Source organism: Carica papaya, chromosome 4 (genome assembly GCF_054855325.1).
Source record: "Carica papaya isolate Zhongbai chromosome 4, ASM5485532v1, whole genome shotgun sequence".
Classification (NCBI taxonomy): Eukaryota; Viridiplantae; Streptophyta; class Magnoliopsida; order Brassicales; family Caricaceae; genus Carica; species Carica papaya.
Window position 1 is genome coordinate 13,893,605 of NC_142312.1, and position 24,219 is coordinate 13,917,823.

General features: G+C 35.0%; 1 protein-coding gene, 1 long non-coding RNA gene and 1 pseudogene across 2 annotated transcripts; 1 reads left to right on the top strand and 2 right to left on the bottom strand.

Annotated features, from left to right (window-relative positions):
• The first annotated feature begins 2,845 nt into the window (after nucleotides 1–2,845).
• LOC110820036 (auxin response factor 9-like) lies at nucleotides 2,846–7,618 on the top strand. The gene is made up of 14 exons (XM_088217903.1): nucleotides 2,846–3,520; nucleotides 3,625–3,740; nucleotides 3,935–4,030; nucleotides 4,369–4,425; nucleotides 4,541–4,693; nucleotides 4,776–4,860; nucleotides 5,051–5,141; nucleotides 5,266–5,430; nucleotides 5,530–5,643; nucleotides 5,742–5,814; nucleotides 5,900–6,047; nucleotides 6,128–6,750; nucleotides 6,842–7,029; nucleotides 7,138–7,618. The coding sequence occupies exons 1-14, from the start codon at nucleotides 3,469–3,471 to the stop codon at nucleotides 7,274–7,276; spliced, it is 2,100 nt and encodes a 699-aa protein (XP_088074029.1). The 5' UTR covers nucleotides 2,846–3,468; the 3' UTR covers nucleotides 7,277–7,618.
• Nucleotides 7,619–7,980: 362 nt separating this feature from the next.
• LOC110820071 (non-specific lipid-transfer protein A pseudogene) lies at nucleotides 7,981–8,501 on the bottom strand (annotated as a pseudogene).
• A 13,507-nt stretch (nucleotides 8,502–22,008) lies between these two features.
• LOC110820059 (uncharacterized) lies at nucleotides 22,009–24,206 on the bottom strand. The gene is made up of 2 exons (XR_002540803.2): nucleotides 23,629–24,206; nucleotides 22,009–23,244 (listed from the first exon to the last, which is right to left on the bottom strand). It is a non-coding gene; the product is annotated as an uncharacterized LOC110820059 (long non-coding RNA).
• Nucleotides 24,207–24,219: the final 13 nt, after the last annotated feature.

Below are 24,219 nucleotides of genomic sequence, written 5' to 3' on the forward strand. Positions count from 1 at the left end.
CACACAATATAACAGTAAACATATTATGCAGTATAAGAAAAAATAAATAATAAATCAGGATAAATATGCACTGACCAGTTTCAACTATACTAGTGACCTGTAATTAATTTAAAGATTTTCTAATTTTCACAAAACACAACGATATTGATTATTGGACTATAATTTACTATAAACAAAGAAAATGGTGAGAGATTCTTATTCCGAATCGGTGTCCGAAATACTGTACTTTTTATTGCTTATCTTGGCGGTCCCTGAGTTTTCTGAATTTTTCCTGCGAAAATTAAAAATACCCGTCACGTATCCAAAAATATCACAAAAGGCCAAAATAGGTGTTCTAAAATTTTTTCAGCCAATTTTAGGGTTTCAGCACGGCGATGACGCCGTGCTTCGGTGCCAGCTCTGTCGCCCACGGTGGTGGTTCTCCTTGGTCTAGCCGTTTTTCGCCAGTTTAGTCCGATTTGGCTAGTTTTACATGTAAACCTACAAAAAAATAAGTTATGAGGCCTCAGTTGGCCAGAAAGGGCAAAAAATCGAAACTTTAAATGCGGAAGGTCTCCAGGTACAGCGGCTCTACTTTCCTCCTTCACGGTTGGGTTTCTCCTTCGGCTAACCTATACCAGAAAAGGATGAGAAACCCGATGGTTAGAAAATCGAGAGAAACGAAAAATGGGAAGGGGGTTATTGGAGCAGTTTTCAGGTTGTAACTGCGACAGCTCGGCTGAGCTCCACTCGTATTTTTCAGCTCACCCACTGCCCTTTTTGCTTCGATATGGGTGTGGGAAAGCTCGAAATTTTAATTTTGAGTGGAAAAGATAAAATTTTACCTCCTTCGGCGTCAATGATAGCTCCGGTGTGGCTACAATGACATCCCTTCGGCCGCCCTCCTTCTTCTTCTTCGGTCAGGGTTGTCAGCTAGGATTTTTGGGGCTGACTGAAGAGAGGTATTTAAACCTCTATTCCCTTTTATCTTAGCTGTTCATCCACGTCAACATGGAGCGAGGAGAGCCGTATGATTGTTGCTTGTTTATGTCGATCGTGTGTGTGAATCTAGACCGTCCATTGAGATCAATCTCGTCCATCTGATCGCGTCTGAAGAGAAAACACATATGAATTGTTCGTGCGCACAGGATGTGATCTGGGCTGTTGGTCACCTAGACACGCGGATTGCCCGTGTGGAGTCGATGTCAGCGTTTCTGCCACGCGGTGCGTTTTGACTCATCGTGGCTGCTGGCAGGGCCGTCCCACATGGCCATATTTGTTTTTTGCAATTTTACCCCTGTTTTCAAAATTTCTTTGAAAAACATCTCCCTTATTCAGAGTCTCATTCTTTTTTCTCAGAATTATTTTCAATTTTATCTATAATCGTACTTTTCTAAAAAATTTCACAAAATTAAAATAAAATAAGATTTAATTATTTATATATATATTATTATTAATTGAAAAAAATTAACCCGGGCCTAAGTGTTACATGGTTAATATCAAATAGAGATAACAAATGAATTGGTTTAAAATTAGGTTATGAAAAATAAATATTGATTGTAAAGTTAAAAAAAACTGCATGATATATGTAAAACATTAGAGTGATTGAAGTTATTTTTATTTAGAAAGTAAGTATTGATTGCAAAAAATAAACAATTATTTTTCCTAAAAAAATTAATATTTATTATAAATATTACATAATTTATGTCATTATATATTGTTAATTTTAAATGTACATGAAAAATGTATTCAAATAAGCTTGTTATATATATATATATATATATATAAAGAATATAAAAAGTTAACAATGATTTTTTTAATCTTTTTAAGACTAATTTTTAGAATATAATAAAATTTTTTGACTAAACATGATAATTGAAATATTAAAAAACATCTTATAAATATGAGATTAGAGATCTCACACATAATCTATGTATGAATTAAATTATTTGATTGATCACATAAACAATAAAATTTTATTTTTTAATTAATATTATACATTTAATGATATGAAAATCAGTTTGAGTAATTCATCTCCTTATTTTAGTAATTACAGATAAAAAAAATGTTAAAATTATAGAAATTTAATTGAAAAGAATCAGTTTATTATTATAAATAACTATAAACTTATAAAAGTAAATATAAAATTTTACTGTTTTGGCTTTTTAAGGGTGCGGGAAGTACTCCTATAAGTCTTATTGGGAATAATTTATTTTCGAGCAATAAAAAATAAATTTAGTATCGATATTTGAAATTGGTTTAAAACTATCTTGACCAATCTGTAAATTAAATATATCATTATACTTTGTTAGTCTGTTAATTAAATTTACTGAAAAATAAAATAATCCAAACCACGACCAGACCAGCGCAGCTCTATGATTCAATTATGTTGTTGTGCCAATCGGGACCATCCAGTAAAAAAACCGGATCGAACCGGATTAAGCCGGTTGAGCCAACCGGTGAACGTATTGCCCGAGCAAAACCTGGCAGCTCAAAAAATGAGGATACAGTGGTTGCCACGTGGCATATCTCACCCCACATTACTATGGCATTCTCGTAATAATAATTATTCTCCAGGTCAAACCAACCCAAGAATATTAAAAATAAAAAATTCCAAGCAAAAAAGACCCTCAAATTCTGCCGGGTTAACTCGAGCCAACCCTGTTGCCTGCTTCGAAGCAGACAACGAAAGAGACGGCATCTAACGGTAACGGCAAATACCTAACGGCCCCCGTTACCCCGTATCACACGCATACCGATGCTTCCCACCTGAAAAAATTATTTAAAGATCCCTCCCCCGGCCGTTATGAAGCGGTGAGCCAGTAACATAATAGCGCAGAGCCTTTCCGTTAAAGTCCAACCATCTTGCTAACCAGCTCCTCCGGTTAGATCCCAACTACGGTTAGTTAGGTTAGCGTTACACTGGCAATATACAAATACAGAGCAAGCAAACAAGGTATTTCAGAGAGAGAGAGAGAGAGAGAGAGAGAGAGAGAGACAGAGACAGAGACACAGTTAAAGCAATAAGAGTAGCTGCGTACAATAAGACGCGCGTAAAGCGGTTTTGGGATTCACTGTGATTCTCTCTGTGAGAAAATCTGAAGCAGCAAGGAGAAAGCGGTCTTGGAAGCTAAGGAAGGTGGTTTTGTAACGTTTGTAGAGAAAGATTGGTGGTTTTGCGTTACCGTTTTGGATCTCGCAGTCGTTACGTGCAGAGAAGGAGAGAGAGAAGTTGTGTGTAAAGCGTGGTAGAGGAATCCAAAAGTCGCTGTTTTCTTTTGGGATAAAATCGTAATAAAGGCTTGTTAATAATCGTCATTATTGTGTGCTTATGACAATGATTATCTCTGTATATAATGAGTTAAAGTAGGGAGAAGAAAGAGAAAGGGCTGTTAATCGAGCTTTTTTGAGTTTTTTCTTGATTTGGTTTTGGTGGCTGTTGACTTCTGGAGTACTGGTGGACTGGTGGCGGAGGTGTTGGTTAAAGTGATGGCTACCCGGGGAGGGTCGTTTTCGCAGCCAATTGGTGTTTCGCCTGAAGGTGAAAAAAGTGATGGCTGATTTTGATGTTTGATTTTATTTTTGACATACTTTTCTTCATTTTCCGGGAAATTTTTTTCATATCTTTCATCTCTGGGATTATAGGTTGTGGAGGAGATGATTTATATACGGAGCTATGGAAGGCGTGTGCAGGTCCGCTTGTTGAGGTTCCCCGAGCTGGCGAGAAGGTCTTCTATTTTCCACAGGGGCACATGGAGCAAGTGAGTTTTTGTATTGCTTTTCTTTACTTCTTTGTGTTTCAGAGCGAAGCCTTTGTTTTTGGATATTTCCTTTTTTCAGGGGAAATTAATTGGTAATAATGAATAGGAATATGTCGTTAGTCACTTAATTTCTTCGAAAATTCTCTTTTATTTTTGGCGTGAAACTGAAAATTTCTATTTTTGGGGGTTTGTAGTTAGAGGCATCGACAAATCAGGAACTGAATCAGAGGACGCCATTATTTAATCTTCCTTCGAAGATTCTGTGTCGTGTTGTTCACATTCGGCTGCTGGTATTTCTTTGTCTGATCACAATTTTTTTGCTTCCATTTTTCTCTTTCGTTCCCTTTTTGGTTGCTGAGAAAAAGGATTTTTTTCCGTTATTGGAAATGGATACCAAGATCGCACATTCTACGCTGCTGTTTTTGTTGCAATGAGATTTGTCTTTTAGTGGTTTTTGCGTTAGGGTTATTTAATGAATTTACATACATAGATTCAATCGATGACGCACAGCTATTTGAAAAACCTCTTATCTCTCTATTTCAGGCAACTTTTCAGCAACCAAACAGACCATTAAAAACATTACTAATAGTGTTTAATTTAAGGTTTCATTTGTTCATTCTGTTTGTAGGCGGAGCAAGAAACAGATGATGTTTATGCACAAATTACTTTGCTTCCAGAGCCAAATGTAAGAACAATTTGATTCCCTGTCTAATTTCAACCTTGTCCTGAGAAGAAACAAAAAATTGAACAACTTCCCCTGTGTTTATGTCTAATGGTTTGACTAAATTTGAAACCTCTAGCAAACTGAGCCTACAAATCCTGATTCGTGCCCTCCTGAACCTCCAAGACCAACTCTTCACTCTTTCTGCAAAGTTTTAACCGCATCAGACACAAGCACCCATGGTGGGTTCTCTGTTCTGCGAAAGCATGCCACCGAATGCCTTCCTCCACTGGTACTTGACTTGTTTTTGAATTTTCTTTGTGGGATTGGAGGGTATCCAGTCATAATTAAGTTAGTCTCTTTACTTTTGTCAGGACATGACCCAGTTGACCCCAACTCAGGAGTTAATTGCTAAGGATCTCCATGGATATGAATGGCGATTCAAGCATATCTTCAGAGGTAATGAGCTATCTTCGTTGAGCTTTATCTTTTGATGCTGGCTTGTCTTTTCCCAGCTTTTAGAAGAATTAGCTTATTTATTAAGTCTTTATCAGTAGGAGCAAACTAGATCTTATGGGATAAACATATAATAGAAAAGTCAAATTGGTAACTGAACTATTTTCACTGTTATTCAATTTCTCTTTATTAGGTCAACCACGGCGGCACTTGCTGACAACAGGATGGAGTACGTTTGTCACATCTAAAAGATTAGTTGCTGGGGATTCCTTTGTATTCCTTAGGTATGTGTTTCATCTTCAACCTTGTTCCCACTTACTCTTTTCTGTTTCCTGATTCATTTGTCATGTATGAGGCAAATATAGCTTCCGTTCAGGCTTTAATCTATCTGAATAAATGGTTATCTAGGGGAGAGAATGGAGAGTTGCGAGTTGGGGTGAGGCGTGTTGCTCGTCAGCAGAGCAGCATGCCATCATCAGTGATTTCAAGTCAAAGCATGCATCTGGGAGTGCTTGCAACTGCATCTCATGCTGTTTCGACCCAAACTCTCTTTGTAGTTTATTATAAGCCGAGGTATGATAATTTATTAGCAAGTAATTAAAGGTGCAAAATACAATGGAGTTGCATTTTATATTTATCTTAACTTACGTTTTCCTTGATTCAATTAATCAGGACAAGTCAGTTCATTATCAGCTTGAACACATATTTGGAGGCTGTTAACAATAATTTTGCTGTTGGCATGAGGTTCAAGATGAGATTTGAAGGAGAGGATTCTCCTGAGAGAAGGTAGTGAAGTTCTTTTTGATACATGGTTATGTCATGAATTTTGCTGTTTGAGCTACTTTATAAATGCCTCTACAATTTTCTTTTTTTGGCATGATCAGGTTTTCGGGCACAATTATTGGTCTTGAAAACTTTTCTTCACATTGGAAAGATTCAAAATGGCGATCACTGAAAGTAATTTTTATCTAGATGCTTACGCCTCCTTCCTTTGTAATTTCTATTGTTGTAATTTATCAATGTATTTGTGTCTTTTTTCCAGGTTCAATGGGATGAACCTGCATCTATTCCAAGACCTGACAGGGTTTCACCATGGGAGATAGAACCCTTTGTGGCTTCTGCGTCGACAAATGTGCCTCAAACAATTGTGCCAAAGAACAAAAGGCCCCGAACACCTATTGAAGTTCCAGGTCCATAATAATTCATAGTATACATTCTCTATTGGCACTAAGTGGTTATACCTAACTTTTTCAAGTTGTTTGGATTATAGATCTGTGTTCAAGTGCATCTGGTCCTTGGAATTCTGGATTGCAACAGTCCCATGATTTTACGCAATTGAGTGTTAGTGCTGAAGGCAAAAGAAATGAAGATCATGTTATTCGGCATCACAAGCAGACAGATCTTAGCAGCAACAGGAACTCCATTTCAAGGACACAGAATGAAGCAGGCTGGTTACCATCTGCCCATTTGGGTATTCATCCACATTTGTATCAGGATGTCACAGAGGATAGCAAAAGTATCTCCACATGGCCTGTTCTAACAGGTTATTCTATCATACATTCATCAAAGCTGAACAACAATCCAATTCTTGACCCAGGGGAAAAGGGGAAGAAGTCTGACACATTGGCTAGCTGTAGATTGTTTGGCTTTGAGCTTAAAAATCACTGCACTAGCAATGTTCCAGTGGAGAAGGCATCACCTGTGCAACACATCAGTGTTGACAGTGGAACCACTGAGGGGCTTCTTATTAGTGGCTTGTCAGCAGCTGATTCAGACCAAAAATCTGAGCTTTCTAAGGCCTCTAAAGAGAAGAAACAGGAGCAAGCACAGGTATCGGCAAAAGAGATCTATAGCAGGCAAAGTTGTTCCACTTCTACCCGAAGTCGTACCAAGGTACTCGCAGGAACATATAATTTTCTAAGATATTCAGTTTTCATCTAGTTTCACAAAACTTTCTGGTTCTGTTGTCTGAATGCACGAGCAGGTCCAGATGCAGGGTGTAGCTGTTGGTCGGGCTGTGGACCTAACCATTTTGAAAGGATATGATCGTCTCATAGATGAGCTTGAGAAAATGTTTGACATCAAAGGGCAGCTTCATCCAAGGAATAAGTGGGAAATTGTCTACACTGATGACGAAGGGGATGTGATGCTTGTGGGAGATGACCCCTGGTCGTAAGTATTGTACTTCATATAAGAAAGGGGGGACACACTTGCAACCATGGGTTTTGATTTATTTTATCTTTAGTTAATTATGTGTTCTTTGTTCTTATTGTCATGCAGTGAATTCTGCAACATGGTGAAGAGAATATTTATATGTTCAAGGGAGGATGTGAAGAAGATGAGTACAGGAAGCAAATTGCCAAAGTCCTCCATGGAGGGTGAAGCGACGGTGATAAGTTCAGATTCAGTGGAAAACTGAAATATAACCCTTGATCTTTCTCTTTGAGATTAATGTTTTCTTTTTCCCCATTCTTGGTTGTTTGTTTGTTTTAGGGGAGAGTAGGTTCTGCTTTTCCTTGGTGTTTCTTTTTCGGGCTGTAGAGCAGTGGGAAGGAGACAAATTGCTAATTGATTATAGCTCGGTTTTTGGAGCTAACCACAAATGGATAGTCAAAAGAAATTGACTTGGACCGAGAGATCTGAATGCATTAGCGGAAGTTAGAGGAAGCATAGGAGTAGAAAATGTGAATATTGATGTATGGGATTGGAGGAAGCCTGTGTCTATTGTTGTAAATAGATTTGTGCTTTTGGTCGTTGGAGATTTTCGGTGTTCATTAAATATTTAAGCTGATTACTGCATTTGTTTTGGGGGAAATGAAAACAGAACCGCATGTAACATTTAGGAAAATTTGGCAGACATGTTCGTGGCATTAGGTAGAGTAGGGTTAGAATTTTAATTTTAAGGAATGCGAACATAAATGATATATCTTTACTTGAAATTAAATGGTTTTTGGGATAATAAAAATTGAAGGTGGGAAATGAATGGGTATGTAAATGTGTAACTTATGAGTAATGTTTTGAATTGAAAATGGAGAAACCGAAAATGGATTGCAAGTTTATTATTCCTTCCAAAACGTTTATTAATATACATGAAGCACAAACAACCTTCTCAGATCTTCTAGTTTAAACTCTCAACAGACACGATTCACCATCTTTTATTCCGATCCTCTCAGATCTTCCGTTAAGCCCTGCGAGATTCACAAAAGAGAAAATAGAAACTTATTCCTGTATAAATCTGGTGATATATATATATATATAATATATAAAGAGATGAGTTGTAAATATTACTTGGAACAATCGAATGAAAGAGACATTTGTGGGAGCTCCACAGACAAATTACACAAGTCTGGAAGCTGATTAGCGCGAGAAAAATCAAGGCCGTTGAGCGACTGTGCGCGGGCCTTAACACACATGCAGAAATCTTGTCGATCTTTCTTGGTTCGGCCGTACTTCTCCAGAGATTTTGCACCATCGCAACAGTTTTTGGATGGGGAGACGACAGATTTCGTCAGGTAAGGAATACAAGGACTGAGTTGGCGGAATATGGTAGAGCAGAGCTGTGAATCCGTATCAGCTCCATTACTAATCACACAGGAAGAAACCAACAGTGTCAGAATCGCTAAACACTCAGTTAACCCTCTCATATTGATTCTCTGCAAATTTGATCTGCTACTTGCTCGAGTCAGGAAAAGATCATCGGTATTTATAGTTGTGATATCTAATCTATTCATATAATTTTCATGTTCCGTACTTGAAGGACAATTTTTTTGGTGTGATTTCATTTTTCCATCACTTCGCCCCCCTTATTACACCATTCTTGCGTTCATAAACCCTAAAAAAACACAGAATTATTAATTTAGTCAAGGAATTATGGTTTATGTTACAATTCTGTTATGATATTTTTATTTACACCCCTTTAATTTTTCTGTGCATGAGTCTCCTCTTCCCAATCTGAAAAAAAAATATATATATAAAATAAAATTATGAGTTATGTAGTTTGTAAGTTATAAATACTTCATAATTAGTTGTTGACATACATATTTTTATGAATACAAATACCTAAAATAATTGTTTTCTGACTCTTAATTCATAATTTTATTATGAAATCTTTAAAATTTAAATACATACATTTATACACAAGAAATTTTTTGTCTCTAATGTAAACCGAGGCTCCACGAGTCACAAAACCAAAATTAGCGTGCTATTAGGCCTCTCATTGTATGTGTTATTTATGTTGAAAATCGAACATAAATATAATTAATTGTGTAAATTAAAGTAATCATTATATTAATTCATAATAACTAATAATAATAATATCAAAGTCAATTAATGCATAACCAATCAAAATCATAAGTAGATAAATAAGTTCAAAATAAAATAGACATAAATGAAAAAAAATTTCAGTATAGAAAAAAAAAAACTACAATCCATTATATTTGAAAACAAGTAAAAGATGATCCCTAGAGAATAAATTCTCCTTATTATATGCGCGTGAAGAGAGAGAAAAAGACAACAAAAATGTGTGAGTAATGGTGATGAGAGAGAAACACAAAAAAGGGCCATCAACCACACAATTGTGTCTATATATATATATATGTGTATAAATCAATGGCCAAGCATTTTCGTTTTTTTTCTTCTTCTTTCTCTCCTCATTCTCCTCTCTCCCTCTTTCTCCTCTTTCTTCTCTCTCCCTCTTTCTCGACCTCCCACACAACACAACCTTTTTTCTTCTGTTGCTTTCTTCTCTTGACTTGGTTCTCTTCTAATGCTACCTATTTTCCTGTATAGGCGAGAATAACAATTTGGATAAGCTTTTCTGTTTAGAAAATCTTTCAAAAATTATATGATCTTATCTTATATTCGCATTGAAATTCTCGCACTGAAAATCTTCCAAAATTTCGAAGCTTATCTTCTTGTATATTTTTTTATCTTTTATCTTTATCCTTTAATGGACTGGAATTAACAATTTTTCTCTCTTGTACTTGGGGAGATGTACTCACTTATATTTTTAATTGTCATTCAATCTCACTTTAGTGCAGGACTGATTCTTGTTACAAATCATCATCTTAATTAACATGTAAACTAGATTTTCATAAATAGGAATCTTATTCAAAGAACTCATCTCCTTGTACGTTGCTTTTGTCCATTTAGCTTTTTTTTTTTTGCGATTATAAACTTCTTGGAATTTCTCTAACTCTCTAACCCTCATTCTTCAATAATCATGACATTTTTAGAACTAGAATATATGGTATATGAATGATGTGTTTTGGTTGACATTCTAACATGAGGTTCTCATATAATCTGAGGTAGAGACTGCTGTTCCCCCTATTCAACACCATCGTTGACATCTACTGGTATTGGCACATCATCAATCACAACTCCTTCATCAGTTTCATTTTTAGTTAAAACAGAAATCAAAGCATGAAGAGGAATATCTTCATTTCTTATAGTTTTCTATGTCTTAAAGTTTAATAAGGTTTTATATTAATCAAAGATCACATCTTTGGATCTGGTGACTTTCTTCACTCGATCCCATAATTTGTATCCAAATTTTGTATCTCCATAGCCCAAAAAGCACATGAAATAATCATGTCATCTAGTTTATGTCTCTACTCGTTAGGCACATGAAAAAATGCTTTGCATCTGAATACCTTCAAGTGAGAGTATATAACATCTTTTCTAGAACATAATCTCTTAGGAATATCAAGATCCAAAACAGCTTATGAAGAGCAATTCATTAGATAATAAGTGGTGTAAAATATTTTGCCTTAAAATGACTTTGATAGATTAGCCATTAGATAATAAGTGGTGTAAAATATTTCGCCTTAAAATGACTTTGATAGATTAGCCATTTTCAATAAGAATATAACCTTATCTAAGATGATCATGTTTGTTCTTTTAATAACACCATTATCCTAAGCAGTACCAAAAACAATCTTCTCATTTCTAATTTCAAATTGTAAACATAATTCTCAATTTTTTTTAAGTGTATTTGCCGCCATTCTCATTGTAAAAATACTTTAAAAATGTTCATTTTTTCTCTTTACATCATAACATGAAATTGCTTGAAGTATTGTAAAACTTAGTATTTTTTTTTCAAAACAAATACTTAAACCTTTTGTGATAATCAATAAAAGCGATAAAATATCTACTAATACTAAATGTTTCTACATCAATTAGATCATACACATCATAATAGATTAATTCAATTATATCTTTTTCTTTCAGAAAAATTACTAAAAAAATTTTTGTATTGTTTATCATATAAACAATCATTACCAATAATTTAAACTCATACCTTTAGCAAAAAGAATGTGAGACTTTTTTACCAGGATTTGTAACCATTTTTCACTTATATGAGTTAGTATCTTATACAATAAATTTGATAAAACATTACTTTCTACTGCATTTATATCACCTTTAATTGCCTTAACTTATGTATTGTAGAGTTTGTGACACAATCTACCTTTAGTAATAAGAATTGAACGTTTGGTGAGTTTTCATTTTTTATCATCAAATGATTTGTAATATCCATCTAGATCAATAGAATGAGTAACAATTAGATTCATGCATAAATCGGGTACATGTCATGCATATTTCAATGTTAATGTGCAACCAACATTTATTTGTACATAGACATCACTAATGCTCACTATATCTGCATAGCTAGTGTTACTAATCTTCATTCTGTCAAAATCTCATACTTTATACACAAGAAAGACATCCCTCCTGGGTGTAGCATCGTAGAATACTGCTGAACTAATAACCAACTCAGTATCAAGATCAATAACATGACAATGATCCTCAACAAAAGAAAGTACAATCAACTTTCTAATCATCTGCTACAGTTGTTGTAGTATTATGATCAACTGTATTTCTCTGATTTTTCTCCTTATTATGCTCCTTTTTCCAACATCGGGTAGTTTTTTTTCATATACCATTCCTTATTGCAATAACAACAACTAATTTTTTTTTATTGCATCATTTAGGATCTCTACTATTACTTCTACCCCTACTCTTTATGACAAGGGCTTGTGAAGTATCAACGCTCATATCCTTCTCCTCATTTTAGAGACTATCATTTAGTAAAGATAGGGACAAAATACCGTTTAGAGTAGAGTTAATAAGAGACACTACCGAGGTCTTCCAGCTGTTTGACAACGAACTCAAGAGCGATAATATCTGTATTTCATCATCTAGAGTTATTTTCACGGTGCTTAATTGATTTACCAGATCTTGAAACTTACTCAAGTGTTCCGCTATTGATTGCCCCATCTTACAACTTCAGGTTCACTAGCTTTCTAATAACGAAAGCTTATTTTGAGCAATTTTTTTTTCTCGTACATAGTCTCCAATTTCTTCCACAAGACATGTATATTAACTTTTTTGCTTATGTGGTGGTAGACACTGATATATGTCCACTACTAGATAGTTCTAATAATTTTCATGTGCATTTTCTTCAAATCATTATTTGATCTCTTAGATGGTTTGATAGCTCCTTTAATAGGATCATACAAATTTTTACAGTAAATAAAATCTTCTATTTTTAACTTCTAAATTGAATGATTTGAAGTCGTCAATTTAATAATTTTACTTACGAAAATAAAATGGAGACATAATTTTATGTCGAAGTGTAAAGGAAAAAACTTAGAATCAAACTTTGAAAGTAATCTATTATATTTGGAACCAACTAACTACCACGTAATTCACCAAAAATAAAATTAAAAACAAGAAAAAATAGAACCTTTTCTGTTTTTTTTTTTGTTTTTTGTTTGTAACTATGCGGGAAGAGAAAGAGAGAGAACGAAGCCTCTTCAAAATTGACAAACAATTCTTTTTTATTATTATTATTATTATTATTATTATTATTTTTATTTTTACTTTGTTTGGACTTGGTCTGAGTTTGTTATTATTTGGTCCATTATTTTCTACTTTCAGCTGAAGCACGTTTGCATTACTGCTACATCTTTCTGCTATTTTATTGACACGTAATGCCTATGTAAAGGCATCCTTGGTTATGCAGTAAACAATTTTTAGTTCATTTTCTGCCCACTATGTGTTTGACAAAATTCCTCTTCTAAAATTCTCGTACTTAATTGGCTGTTACATTCTCTCTTTTCCAGTGTTTGAGTATCCTTGATCTACGGACAGTGGCATCGGCGCACGTCGAGAGTCAACAGGCTTTGTGACAAAAAGGGAATCACCATGGCTTCAAAAGTTGAGAGTTTTGGAGCATCCAAATGAAAACTCTCAAGACCTCTAGGACCTAGTAAAGAATGGATTTGCTTATCCAAATGAGGAGAACCGATTGAAGGAGAATAAGAAGAAGGACTCAAAAGTATTATTCTTCATCCAATAAGCAGTTTATGAGATGCTTTTTTCGCGAATTGCCACAACTATAACCTCGAAACAAACACAGACAATTTTACGAACAGAGTTTCAAGGCTCATCAAAGATAATAGTCGTGGAACTCCAAATTCTTCGCCATTTGTTTGAAACTTTAATCATGAAAAACAAAGAATCAGTGCAAGACTTCTTATCTAAAGCAATGACAATAGTTAGTCTAGGAAGATCATAGGGAGATCAAATAATTGATCAAACTATTTTTGCAAAAGTTTTAAAGAGTTTTAACTCCAAAGTTTGTAACTGTAATTAAGGAGTCCAGAGACTTGTCTAACTTTTTATTTAATGAATTGATGGGTTCTTTACAAGCCAAAGAGGCAACATTAAACAAATCAGTTGAATAACATGAAGAGAAAACATTTTAAGTGAAGGGGGAAACATCTAATTCGAGAGAATTTGACAAAGCAGCAGTAGGAATTTATTAATTTCTGCACGTCCCTTGTACAATATATATCTATATAATATTATCTGCTATGGAAATATTAGATTATTGCATCACTTTGATTACTTTTTCTTCATCTTAATTCGCCATGTCTGTGAAAAAGGAAAAAAAAAAAAAACACTATTTTTGGCTCATTGGTCGAAACCAACCACGTAACCTAATCTCAACGCTTATATATGCATACATATAGCGAGAGGGATAAAGATATATCTCCTTCCTATTCTTTGCCTATACATATATATGTATATATATTTGTTAAGAACAAGGGCTGTTAAAAACAAAACAATATAGAACAAAAAATGGGACCGCTAGAAAATAAAGTTTATGAGGAATTTTGTCAAAAACTTTGTATGCAGGAAAAATGAATTGCAAAACTTGCTTATATTCAACCATAAATCAGCCTTAAATACGCAATCTGTAACCAAGAACCAGAGAAAAATACTCCATTGACATATCCACAATCTCTAAAAACACTCCGCTAATATACCCACAATCTCTAATTGTTCTCCTAAAAATATGAAACCATAAACCCACTAACCACCAACTAAATGATTAGTAGTTCAAAGATAATGAAAAATATCTAAAAGAAAATAAAATTTCTACATTAATTCTCTAACACCCCCCTTCATGTAGAAATCTTTAATGCCTGACAACTCCCTTAAATATAGGAATTTCTTCATTGGAAATGGCTTGGTAAATACATCAGCAACTTGATCATTGGTATTGCAACACTCCATTTTGATGTCTCCTTTTGCAATTAGCTACCTATTGAAGTGATGAGGTGTGTCATTTGCCTTGTTTTGGTATGAAAGAAAGGATTTTTTTTTTTTTTTGTCATTGTAATAGTTGATTGGTTATCACAATAGATGATAGTCGTCTCTTCTTGAACTTACTTCATATCAGCCAAGATTCTTCACAACCAAACTGCTTTGACATGCTGCTATAACAATCATATATTCAGCATCCGAAGATGACAATGTTATAGATGGTTACTTCTTTGAACTTCATGAAATAGCTTTAGCACCCATTGTGAAAACATAGCTCGTTATGCTCTTCATATTCTTAATACAACTTCCTAAATCTCTATTAAAAAGACCATGTAATTTAAAATTGTTAGACTGTATATACCATATTTCAAATGAGTTTATACCATTCAAATATCTTAAAATTCATTTGGCAGTTCCAAAATATTGTTCGCTTGAACTTTACATGAATATAGATAGGAAGCATGTTACTTGCAAGATATTCGATCTACTATTTGTGAGATACAATAGACTCTCTATCAAACTTCGATGAGTTTGAGTTTCAATCTTTTCGTTTCTATCATTCAAATAAAACTTTTATGGTGCACGTGAGAGTACTCTTTAGATTGCAATCTTTCAAATAAAACTTCTTAAGAATATCATTAACATATTTTTCTTGAGAAACAAAGGAAACTTCATTGCATTTCTAGCCCCAAAAAATAATTCATCCTTCCCAAATCAATCATCTTAAATTCGGTAGACATAAACTTTTTGAACTCATTTAATAAGACACTGTTATTGCTAGTATAAATAAGGTCATCAAGATAGAGGCAAATAATGAGAATGTTAGTTGTACCTCTAGTTTTCACATGCAAATTCAGCTCATTTGGATTCCTTTGAAAACCATTGTTGTTGAAATGCCCATCTATTTTTCTATACCAGACATGTTGCAATTGTTCGAGACCATAGAGAGCCTTTTTCAAGTGATATACCTTCTTTTCTTGACTTGTAATCTCGTACCCTTTTGGTTGTTCTACATAAACTTTTTTTCTAAAGTTCTATTTAAGAATGCTGATTTTACATCAAATTGATCGACTTTCCAATTCAAAATTAGTAACAAGAGAAAAAATAATGTGTATTTTGTCAAACTTTGCTATCGGGGATAAGGTCTCTTCAAAGTCTATCCCCTCCCCCTGTATGTAGCCATGTGCAACCAGCCTTGCTTGTATTTCAGGATAGTTCCATCAGCATGGAACTTGACTTTGTAAATCTACTTCAACCCAACAGCTTCTTTACCTTTTGGTAAATCGATTAGCTCATATGTCTTGTTTATTTCTAAGGTTGTCCTTTCGTTATTTATTGTTGTACACCATTCTTTGAACTTGCTTGGATCTTTAAAATAGGTTAGTTTTTCAATTTGAGCAAAATGGCATTGTGTGCTTGCACAAATTTCTTTCAAGGATCTCCATTTTTCGATGGTGTTTATGATGAAGAAGAGCTTGGTGTAGACAAATATGATGAAAGAGATGAATGAGGACTCCTTTCATTTTGATCTCTTGGATTTCTCTGAGGGTCTTAATTCACCATCTTCTAATAACGTACCTAAAATTGATTCAATATTCTTCTAACAATAAATTTTTTCATCAAAAACACCATCACAACTAATAACTTCTTGATAAAAGGATTGTAAAAACAATATCCCTTGGTTTCATTTTTATATCCCACAAAAATGCATTTGATGTTGTTATCATCTAGCTTTTTTTGTGATGGAACATGAACAAATCCAATTTGGCCCAAAACTTTAAATTGAAATACCTTGGGTTTCCATCTGTTCCAAGCTCTAAATGGTGTTTGCTGAGTCAAAGCTAATATAGGAGATCAATTGAAAAAATAAGCAGTTGTATGGAATGCTTCTGCCTAAAAGCTGTTTGGAAGACTTTTAGCTCTCAACATGCTTTCTCCCATCTCTACAAGGCTGTGATTCTTTCGTTTAACAACTTCATTTTGTTGTGGAGTGTAGTTGGCTGTTAGCTGTCTTTAAATGTCACTTTTTTCATAAAATTAATTAATTCCTTTTAGGAAAAACTCTCCATCACGATCAATTCCCAAAATTTTTATTGGCTACTCACCTTGTTTTTCAATAAACATTTTGAATTTCTTGAAAACAACAAAAGATTCTAATTTTTTCTTAAAGAAAATAAATCAATGTGATTCGATTATAATCATCAACAAATACTAGGAAGTACCTATTGTTGTTAAGAGAATATGTCTTCATGGGTCTACAAATATCTGCATGAATTAATTATGCAAGTTTTGAAGCTCTTCTTGCTAGACCTTTAGAAAAAGAGTCGCGGTATTGTTTTTCAACTACACAATTCTCACATATTTTATTTACATCTTGAATCACGGAGAACCCATCAACATAATTTTGTTCTAACATTAAATTCAGCTTTTTAAAACTCAAATGACCATATTTATGATGCCAAAGCTAGTTATCATCAGTCAGTGTTACCTTCATAGCATGCTTTTCATTAGAGGTGGTAACATATGAAAAGTCTTATTTTTTGCCATGGGTACACTAGCAAGGAGAATTTATTTTGACTTATTTTTAAACATATAGCAAGTACAATCTATTAGAAAAAAGAAACAAACAATAGGTTTAGAGAAGAAAAAATTCTCTTAATTTTTCTGTGTATTGATATTTGAATGTATGCTATTTATATATAAGTAAATGGCTAAACTAGAGAATTTACATATAGTTGATTATAACAGAAAAATGGTAACAAAATTGATAACAAAAAAAACAAATAATTAATTCTAATACTCCTCCTAAGGATGGAGAGTACATATGGATTATACCCATCTTGCTTAAAAGTGTATGGAACTGTGTAGAATGAAGAGCTTTAGTAATCAAATCCGCGAGTTGGTTGTTGGAAGAGACATGCATGGTTTTGAGTTTTCCAGCTTGGATTTTTTCTCGAACAAAATAACAATCCAATTCGACGTGTTTTGTTCTTTCATGATAAACCGGATTGGCAGCTATGTGAAGAGCAGCTTAATTGTCACAATATAATAATGTTAGCCTTATGTGCTTGACATTCAAATCTTTCATTAAATTCAAAATCCATGTTATTTCACATGTTGTATTTGCCATAGAGCGATATTCAGCTTTTGCAGAAGATTGAGACACAGTTTGTTACTTCTTAAATTTCCATGATATGAGTGATGATCCAACAAAAATACAATATCATGTCAGAGATCTCAGGGTGTCAAGACAGGTGCCCCAGTCGACATCAGAGAAGGCTTTTACTTGAATATGAGAATTTGCAGGGAAGTGAATTCTTTGTCCTGGTGTTCCTTTAATATATTGTAGATTCCTTAGAGCAGCTTGAAGGTGACTTGTCCGGAGAGCAGCTAAGAATTGACTCAGACGATTAACAGAGTAACAAATGTCCGACCGAGTGATAGTCAAATATAATAACTTCTCAATTAACCGTCTATAACTGGTGACATCACCAAGTAGTTCTCCATCTTCCTTGAAAATCTTGAGATTGGGTTCCATAGGGATAAATGACGACTTGCAACCTAAGTACCCAGCCTCAGAAAGCAGATCAAGAGCATATTTTCTTTGACATAGAGTTATTCCTTCATTGTTTCTAGCAACTTCAAGCCCAAGGAAATATCTGAGTGGTCCCAACTCTTTCATTTTGAATTTCTAATTTAAGCTGTATATGAGATCTTTGACAGCATTATCATTATTACTTGCAATTACAATATCATCGACATAAATTAAGAGGGCAATGAAAATATCTCCATAATTTTTTACAAGTAGTGAATGGTCACATTGTGACTGAGAAAAACCTTTTTGAGTCAGGGCTGTGGAAAATTTATGGAACCATTGTCGCGAAGCTTGTTTCAATCCACAAATAGACTTGTGTAATCGACATACAGCATTCGGTGGAACGTCTCCCCCTCTCGAGGAGAATAGCCTAGAGGAAGAGTCATGTATACTTCTTCATGCAGATCCCCATGAAGGAAAGCATTAGTGACATCTAACTGTGTGAGACTCCAGTGGAAGATAGTAGCCAGAGATAATAAGGTCCTGACAGTGACCGGTTTTGCAACCGATGAGAAAGTGTCAAGGAAATCAATTCCAAACTGTTAAATATACCCTTTTGCAACCAGTCGTGTCTTATGTCTTTCAATCTGTCCATAAGCTTGATGCTTGATTTTATAAACTCACTTACAATCAACAGGTTTCTTTTCAGGTGGTAAAAATACAACTGTCCAGGTATGATTATTGTCAAAAGCACGCAACTCTGTGTGCATGACATCTTGCCAAATTGGCATCCGGATTGCCTCAAAAAAACTCTGGGGTTTAGTGTGTGAAGAAATAGAGCATATATAAGAGTGATATTGTGGTGTAAGCTTATCATATGTAAGAAAAGTGGAAATATGATGGTGTGTGCAAGAGGTGTGGTAGCTGTGATAGTCAGACATGTAGGAAAGAGGTTTACTCTGGTGCTGAGGACAAGAAGTGGTGGAGGAATGAGATGAGATGGCTGGAGAAGAAATATGAGGAGAGTGATCAGTATCTTGTGGAAGAGGTATGACACGATCATGAAAAAAATCAGACGAAATATTATCTGGCCGATGATGGAAAAAAGGAAAAATTGTCTCATGGAAAACTACATGACGAGAAATGTGGATCTAATTACTTTCGAGATTAAGAAGTTTATAGCCTTTGTATCCAAATGGGTATCCAAGGAAGACACAAGCACGTGCTCGAGGTGAAAATTTATGTCGCTGGTGTATAAGTGCGGAACTATAGCATAAATATCTAAAAGAGCACAAATGATTATAAGAGGGCTTCCACTTATTTAAAAGTTCGAAATGAGTTTTATTAGAAAGTAAAGGAGAAGGGAGGCGATTAATGATATAAACGACAGTTAAGATACAATCACCCCAATAAACAAGTGGAATATTGGATTGAAAAAGAAGAGCACATGCAACATTCAAAATGTGTTGGTGTTTACATTCCATAACAGAATTTTGTTGTGGAGTTTCAACACAAGAATGATAGGGAAGAATGCCTTTAGACTTAAAAAACGAGTGAAAACTTAACTTGTGTGCATTGTCGGACTTCACTGACTTTATAGGTTTTTTGTATTGAGTTAAGATAAATCTATAAAAATCAGGAAAAATAGTGGTAACATCATATTTTTGACGAAGGAGGTAAACCCAGGTGGCTATAGTGCAATCATCAACAATAGTAAGAAAATATTTGTATCTTTCAATAGTGTTGTCGGCAAAAGGGCCCCATATGTCAATGTGAATTAAATCAAAGAGTTTTGGAGACAAATTATTATGTGATATGAAAGATAATTTTCTTTGTTCAGCAATAGGATAAATAGGGCAGTGAAAAGGAGCATTCATCTGAACAACTAGAATATATAAATCTTTATTTAAATGTTGAAGTTTTATAAAAGACGGATGACCCAATCTAAAGTGCCATAGGCTACATTTAGAATCAACAGACTCGGAAACAACGGAATTACAAACAAATTTATTTGTAAGGAAATGATAAAGGTTCCCAACTCGTTTACCCCTCCCAATCAACAAGCCCTGAGTAAGGTCTTGAACGTCACACATGAATCAAGTGAGAAATTAACTGTGCAATTGTGAGTGGAAGTGAGCTTGCTAACGCTTATGAGATTAAAAGTAAATGTGGGAATAAATAGCACATCAACCAATATAAGAGAAGTTGTCAAAATAATATTTCCTACTTGATTGACTATCACTGAGCTACTGTTTGGCAAATTAACAGGGAAAGGTTCAACATACTTAAGTTTTGTGAATAAATGGTGGTGGCAGCAAGTGTGGTGGGTGGCTCCAGTGTCAAGAATCCATATGTGGGTGTTGGGTAAGTGTGTAAATAGAGATAAACAGAAGGAAGAGGTAAGTATACCTGAGATGGGGGAAACAGACGGTGCAGTTGAGTCAGAGCCGGAGACAAAATCCAGAGGCATGGAGGCAGAAGGCGTAACATGGAGACACGTGCTTAAATGGGCAATAATATCCTGAATTTGATCTATGGTGAGAGACATAACAGAAACGGCGGAGCTGGAGGTGGCAGACGGCATGCCGATGAAACCAGTGGGAGCAACAGTGGAGGAGACACGCGGAGAAGAAGAAGATTGTAACTCAATGGGTTTTAGTGAAGACCCGGTTTATGAAGACCCGGTTTGTGAAGGCCTAGTTTGTGAAGACCTAGTTTGTAAAAATCCACGCTGTTGGGCTTTAGTGGTAGCAGATGGGCCGAATGTGCCTTTGGATTTGGACCAATAGCCAGGTGAGTACCCATGTAGTTTATAACATCGATCCACTACATAGCTTAGAAGCCCACAATGGGTACACGTGGGCCTTCTTCTTCCTCCCTGTGCTAGGGAAACATTGGCAGATTCCATCGCGCCGCTGAATGCCTCTGTTCCAACGGCCTTTCCGACAACCTGATGTCTCTCCTCCTGAATCACGAGACTGAAGACTTTCGAGATGGAAGGAGGTGTTTCCATCATGAGGATTTGGCTTCGTATGGACGTGTAGAAATCTTTGAGTCCCATTAAGAAGAGCATGACGAATTCCTGCTCCATATAATCATTCCAGGCTTTCATTCCTCCATAACGGCATACCAGAGCAGGCTGGTAAGTTTTAAGTTCGTCCCATAACGTTTTTATTCTCATATAGTAGCCATTAACATTGAGGGCCCCTTGCACTGGTAAGTTTTAAGTTCGTCCCATAACGTTTTTATTCTCGTATAGTAGCCATTAACATTGAGGGCCCCTTGCACCGAGTTGTTTATCATTTGTTTCAGCTGAAAAATGCGAAAGGCGTTGCTTTGTTAGAACCGGTCATGGGGGTTGACCCACACTGCCCGCATGCTATCAAGGTAGAGGAGACTGTCTACTATATGTTTTGCCATGACGTTGAGAAGTCGGGAGAGAACCATGTTGTTGCAGCGGAACCACGCCCCTGCCATAGGATCTGTCTCAGTCGGTTGAGCAATAAATCCATCCACGAAGCCAAATTTGTTTTTGGCGTTCAAAGCGACGCGCATCGTGGGCGACTAAGTATTGTAGTTGTTCTCATTCAATGTGTGAGAGACCAACATAAGCCCAGGATGATCTGAGCTATGAAGAAAAAATGGGTTATGGATTTCATCTGAATGGGTGTTTTGTGAGATTTGGATAGTCTGTGAATTTTGGATTGAAGGTGCCACCAACGGCTGAAATCAATTCTGTGATGAGGAGCCACCACCACCTCTGGCCATAGTAGCTTAATGAGGTGCAGCGGAAATGGTAAGAGCTTACAGCTCTGATACCATATTAGAAAAGGAAACAAACAATAGATTTAGAGAAGAAAAAATTCTCTTAATTTTTCTGCGTATTAATATTTGAATGTATGCTATTTATATACAAGTAAAGGGCTAAACTAGAGAATTTACATGTTGTTAGTTATAATAGAAAAATGATAACAAAATTGATAACAGAAAAAACAAATAATTAATTCTAATACAATCCTAAAAAATAAGTAGCCATTCAACAAAAGTTGTCCCACACTTAGCAAACTTAAGTCCAAATTATGAATATACAACACATTTTGAATACAATTCAAGCCAAGAGAGTTCATCATAATTGTATTTTTCTTTGTGTTATGTTTAACATTTCATCAACCATAGTAATCTGGCTAGTAACTGGCTTATCGAGCGTGGTAAAAAGTTTCAAATCACTTGTCACGATGACTACAACCACTATCAATGTACTGAACATCTGGAGAATGTTTTTGTGGTTGGAAAGCATGCAAGGAAAAGATTTTCAGTCTCATCCTCCTCTTTCTCTTGAGCTAAGTTGGCTTGTTTATCCTCAAACCTGCAAAATCTCTCAATGTGTCCATACTTCTTGCAGTAATAACATTATTTTCAGTTCCTATTTTCACCACCATCATTGTTTCTTGGCTGCTGGTTATACCCATTTGATCGACTGCCACTTTCTCCTTTTTTCCCACGCAAGTTATGTCGACGCCAGTTGTTAGGGATGTTTTTGTTACTTGATTCATTAGCACCTTTTCCACCTTCTGACAACTGCATCTTGCTGTAAAAAGCATTCTCAATAGAAATATTATCATATCTCTTCATCTTAACTTCGTGATAATAAAGAGAATCCTGCAGCTCATCAATGGTTAGTACCCTCAAGACCCTTGACTCTTCAATTGCAGCTACAACATAATCATATTTCTTAGGTGAACTCCTAATACTTTTTTCAACAATCTTTTGCTGACTCAAGGTTTCGCCATATTTCTTAACTTGATTAACAACATCAAGTAATTAGGAAATATATTCCAAACAAACATCTTTCATTAGTGAGCTTTCAAATTTTTTACAAAGAGTTTGCAGTTTGATAGTTACCACTTTTTTTGTGCTTTGATGGACTTTGTATGAAGTATCTCAATCTTCTTTTGCCTTTTTTGCAACAGCTATATAAGGAAAAATTGCATCATCCACAACTTGTTGGATGAAAAGCAAGGCATTGACATCTTTCTTTCGAAGATCTCTAACATTATCAGCTGTCTCTCCATCTTTGTTACAACCATTCTCCACTAAATCTCATAAATGTTGAGAAATAAACAGAGTTTTCATTTTGGTCCTCCATACACCACATTTGCTGCATTGAAAAATCGAAATTAATGGTTGTGTGAGGTTTCCTCCAGCATGATAGTGGGCCATCTGGAAGTGTCAACCTGACGCTGATAACAAATATTAAGAACAAGGGTTGTTAGAATAAAATAATAGAGAACAAAGAATAGGACTGCTGGAAAATAAATTTTATGAGGACTTTTGTCAAACACTTTTGTATGCAGAGAAAATAAACAGAAAAACATGTGCGTATTCAACCATGAACCAGCCTTAAATACATAATCTTTGACCAACAACCAGAGAAGAACACTCCACTAACATATCCGCAATCTCTAAAAATGTTCCACTAATGTATCAACGATCTCTAATTGTTCTCCTAAAAATAAGAAACTATAAACCCACTAAACAACCAACTAATTGACAATGAAAAATATGTAAAAGAAAATGAATTTTCTACATTAAGTCTCTAACAATAATATTAAGAACAAATTTACCTCTTAGCCGAGTGGGAATAGGTAGGGATGAGCTTTCAAGACCGCAACAACTACGACTTTTTCACAGACGACCTTTGATGTTGGTACGACGACTTTCAGCAGGGGCCACAGCAGCGGTGAGAGGACAGACACAGACACACACAAGTTATGAAGAAAATTCCAGCTTCGACTTACACAAGGGAGATGGTACGCTGGAAAACAAAATTTGAAATGGTTTTGCCAGCACAAAAAAGGGACACGTTTGGGGCGCTGATTTTTTTTTTTTTTGTTTTTGTTTACTTGCTGTCCACATAGTGGTTTTTTTTACCGTCTGCATGAGACTAACGGTGTTAATTTTGGATAAACTAATAGAAAAATATAAGACAAAGTTTTTGAAGTATTTATCATCCCTGTTGGAGCAGAGTGAAATTATTTTTAATCAATCAAAAGTTGTTATATAAACGGTGGTGTTAAGTTAAAAAGTATATAAGTCGAGTGTTTGCTTTTGATACTAAAATTACTGAAGCAAGTATATAATAATTAATTTGGAAAAATGATTTTGTATAATAATAATATTGGAAAACAAAAATTAATTTGAGTTTTTAAATTCTA

What these genes read in the sequence shown, in the direction of transcription:
- LOC110820036 (XM_088217903.1), top strand. Translation starts at nt 3,469, where the DNA reads ATGGCTACCCGGGGAGGGTCGTTTTCGCAGCCAATTGGTGTTTCGCCT. An exon ending in TTGTTCACATTCGGCTGCTG is followed by an intron (nt 4,031 to 4,368) that starts GTATTTCTTTGT and finishes TTCTGTTTGTAG; the next exon opens with GCGGAGCAAGAAACAGATGA. An exon ending in AACACCTATTGAAGTTCCAG is followed by an intron (nt 6,048 to 6,127) that starts GTCCATAATAAT and finishes TTTGGATTATAG; the next exon opens with ATCTGTGTTCAAGTGCATCT.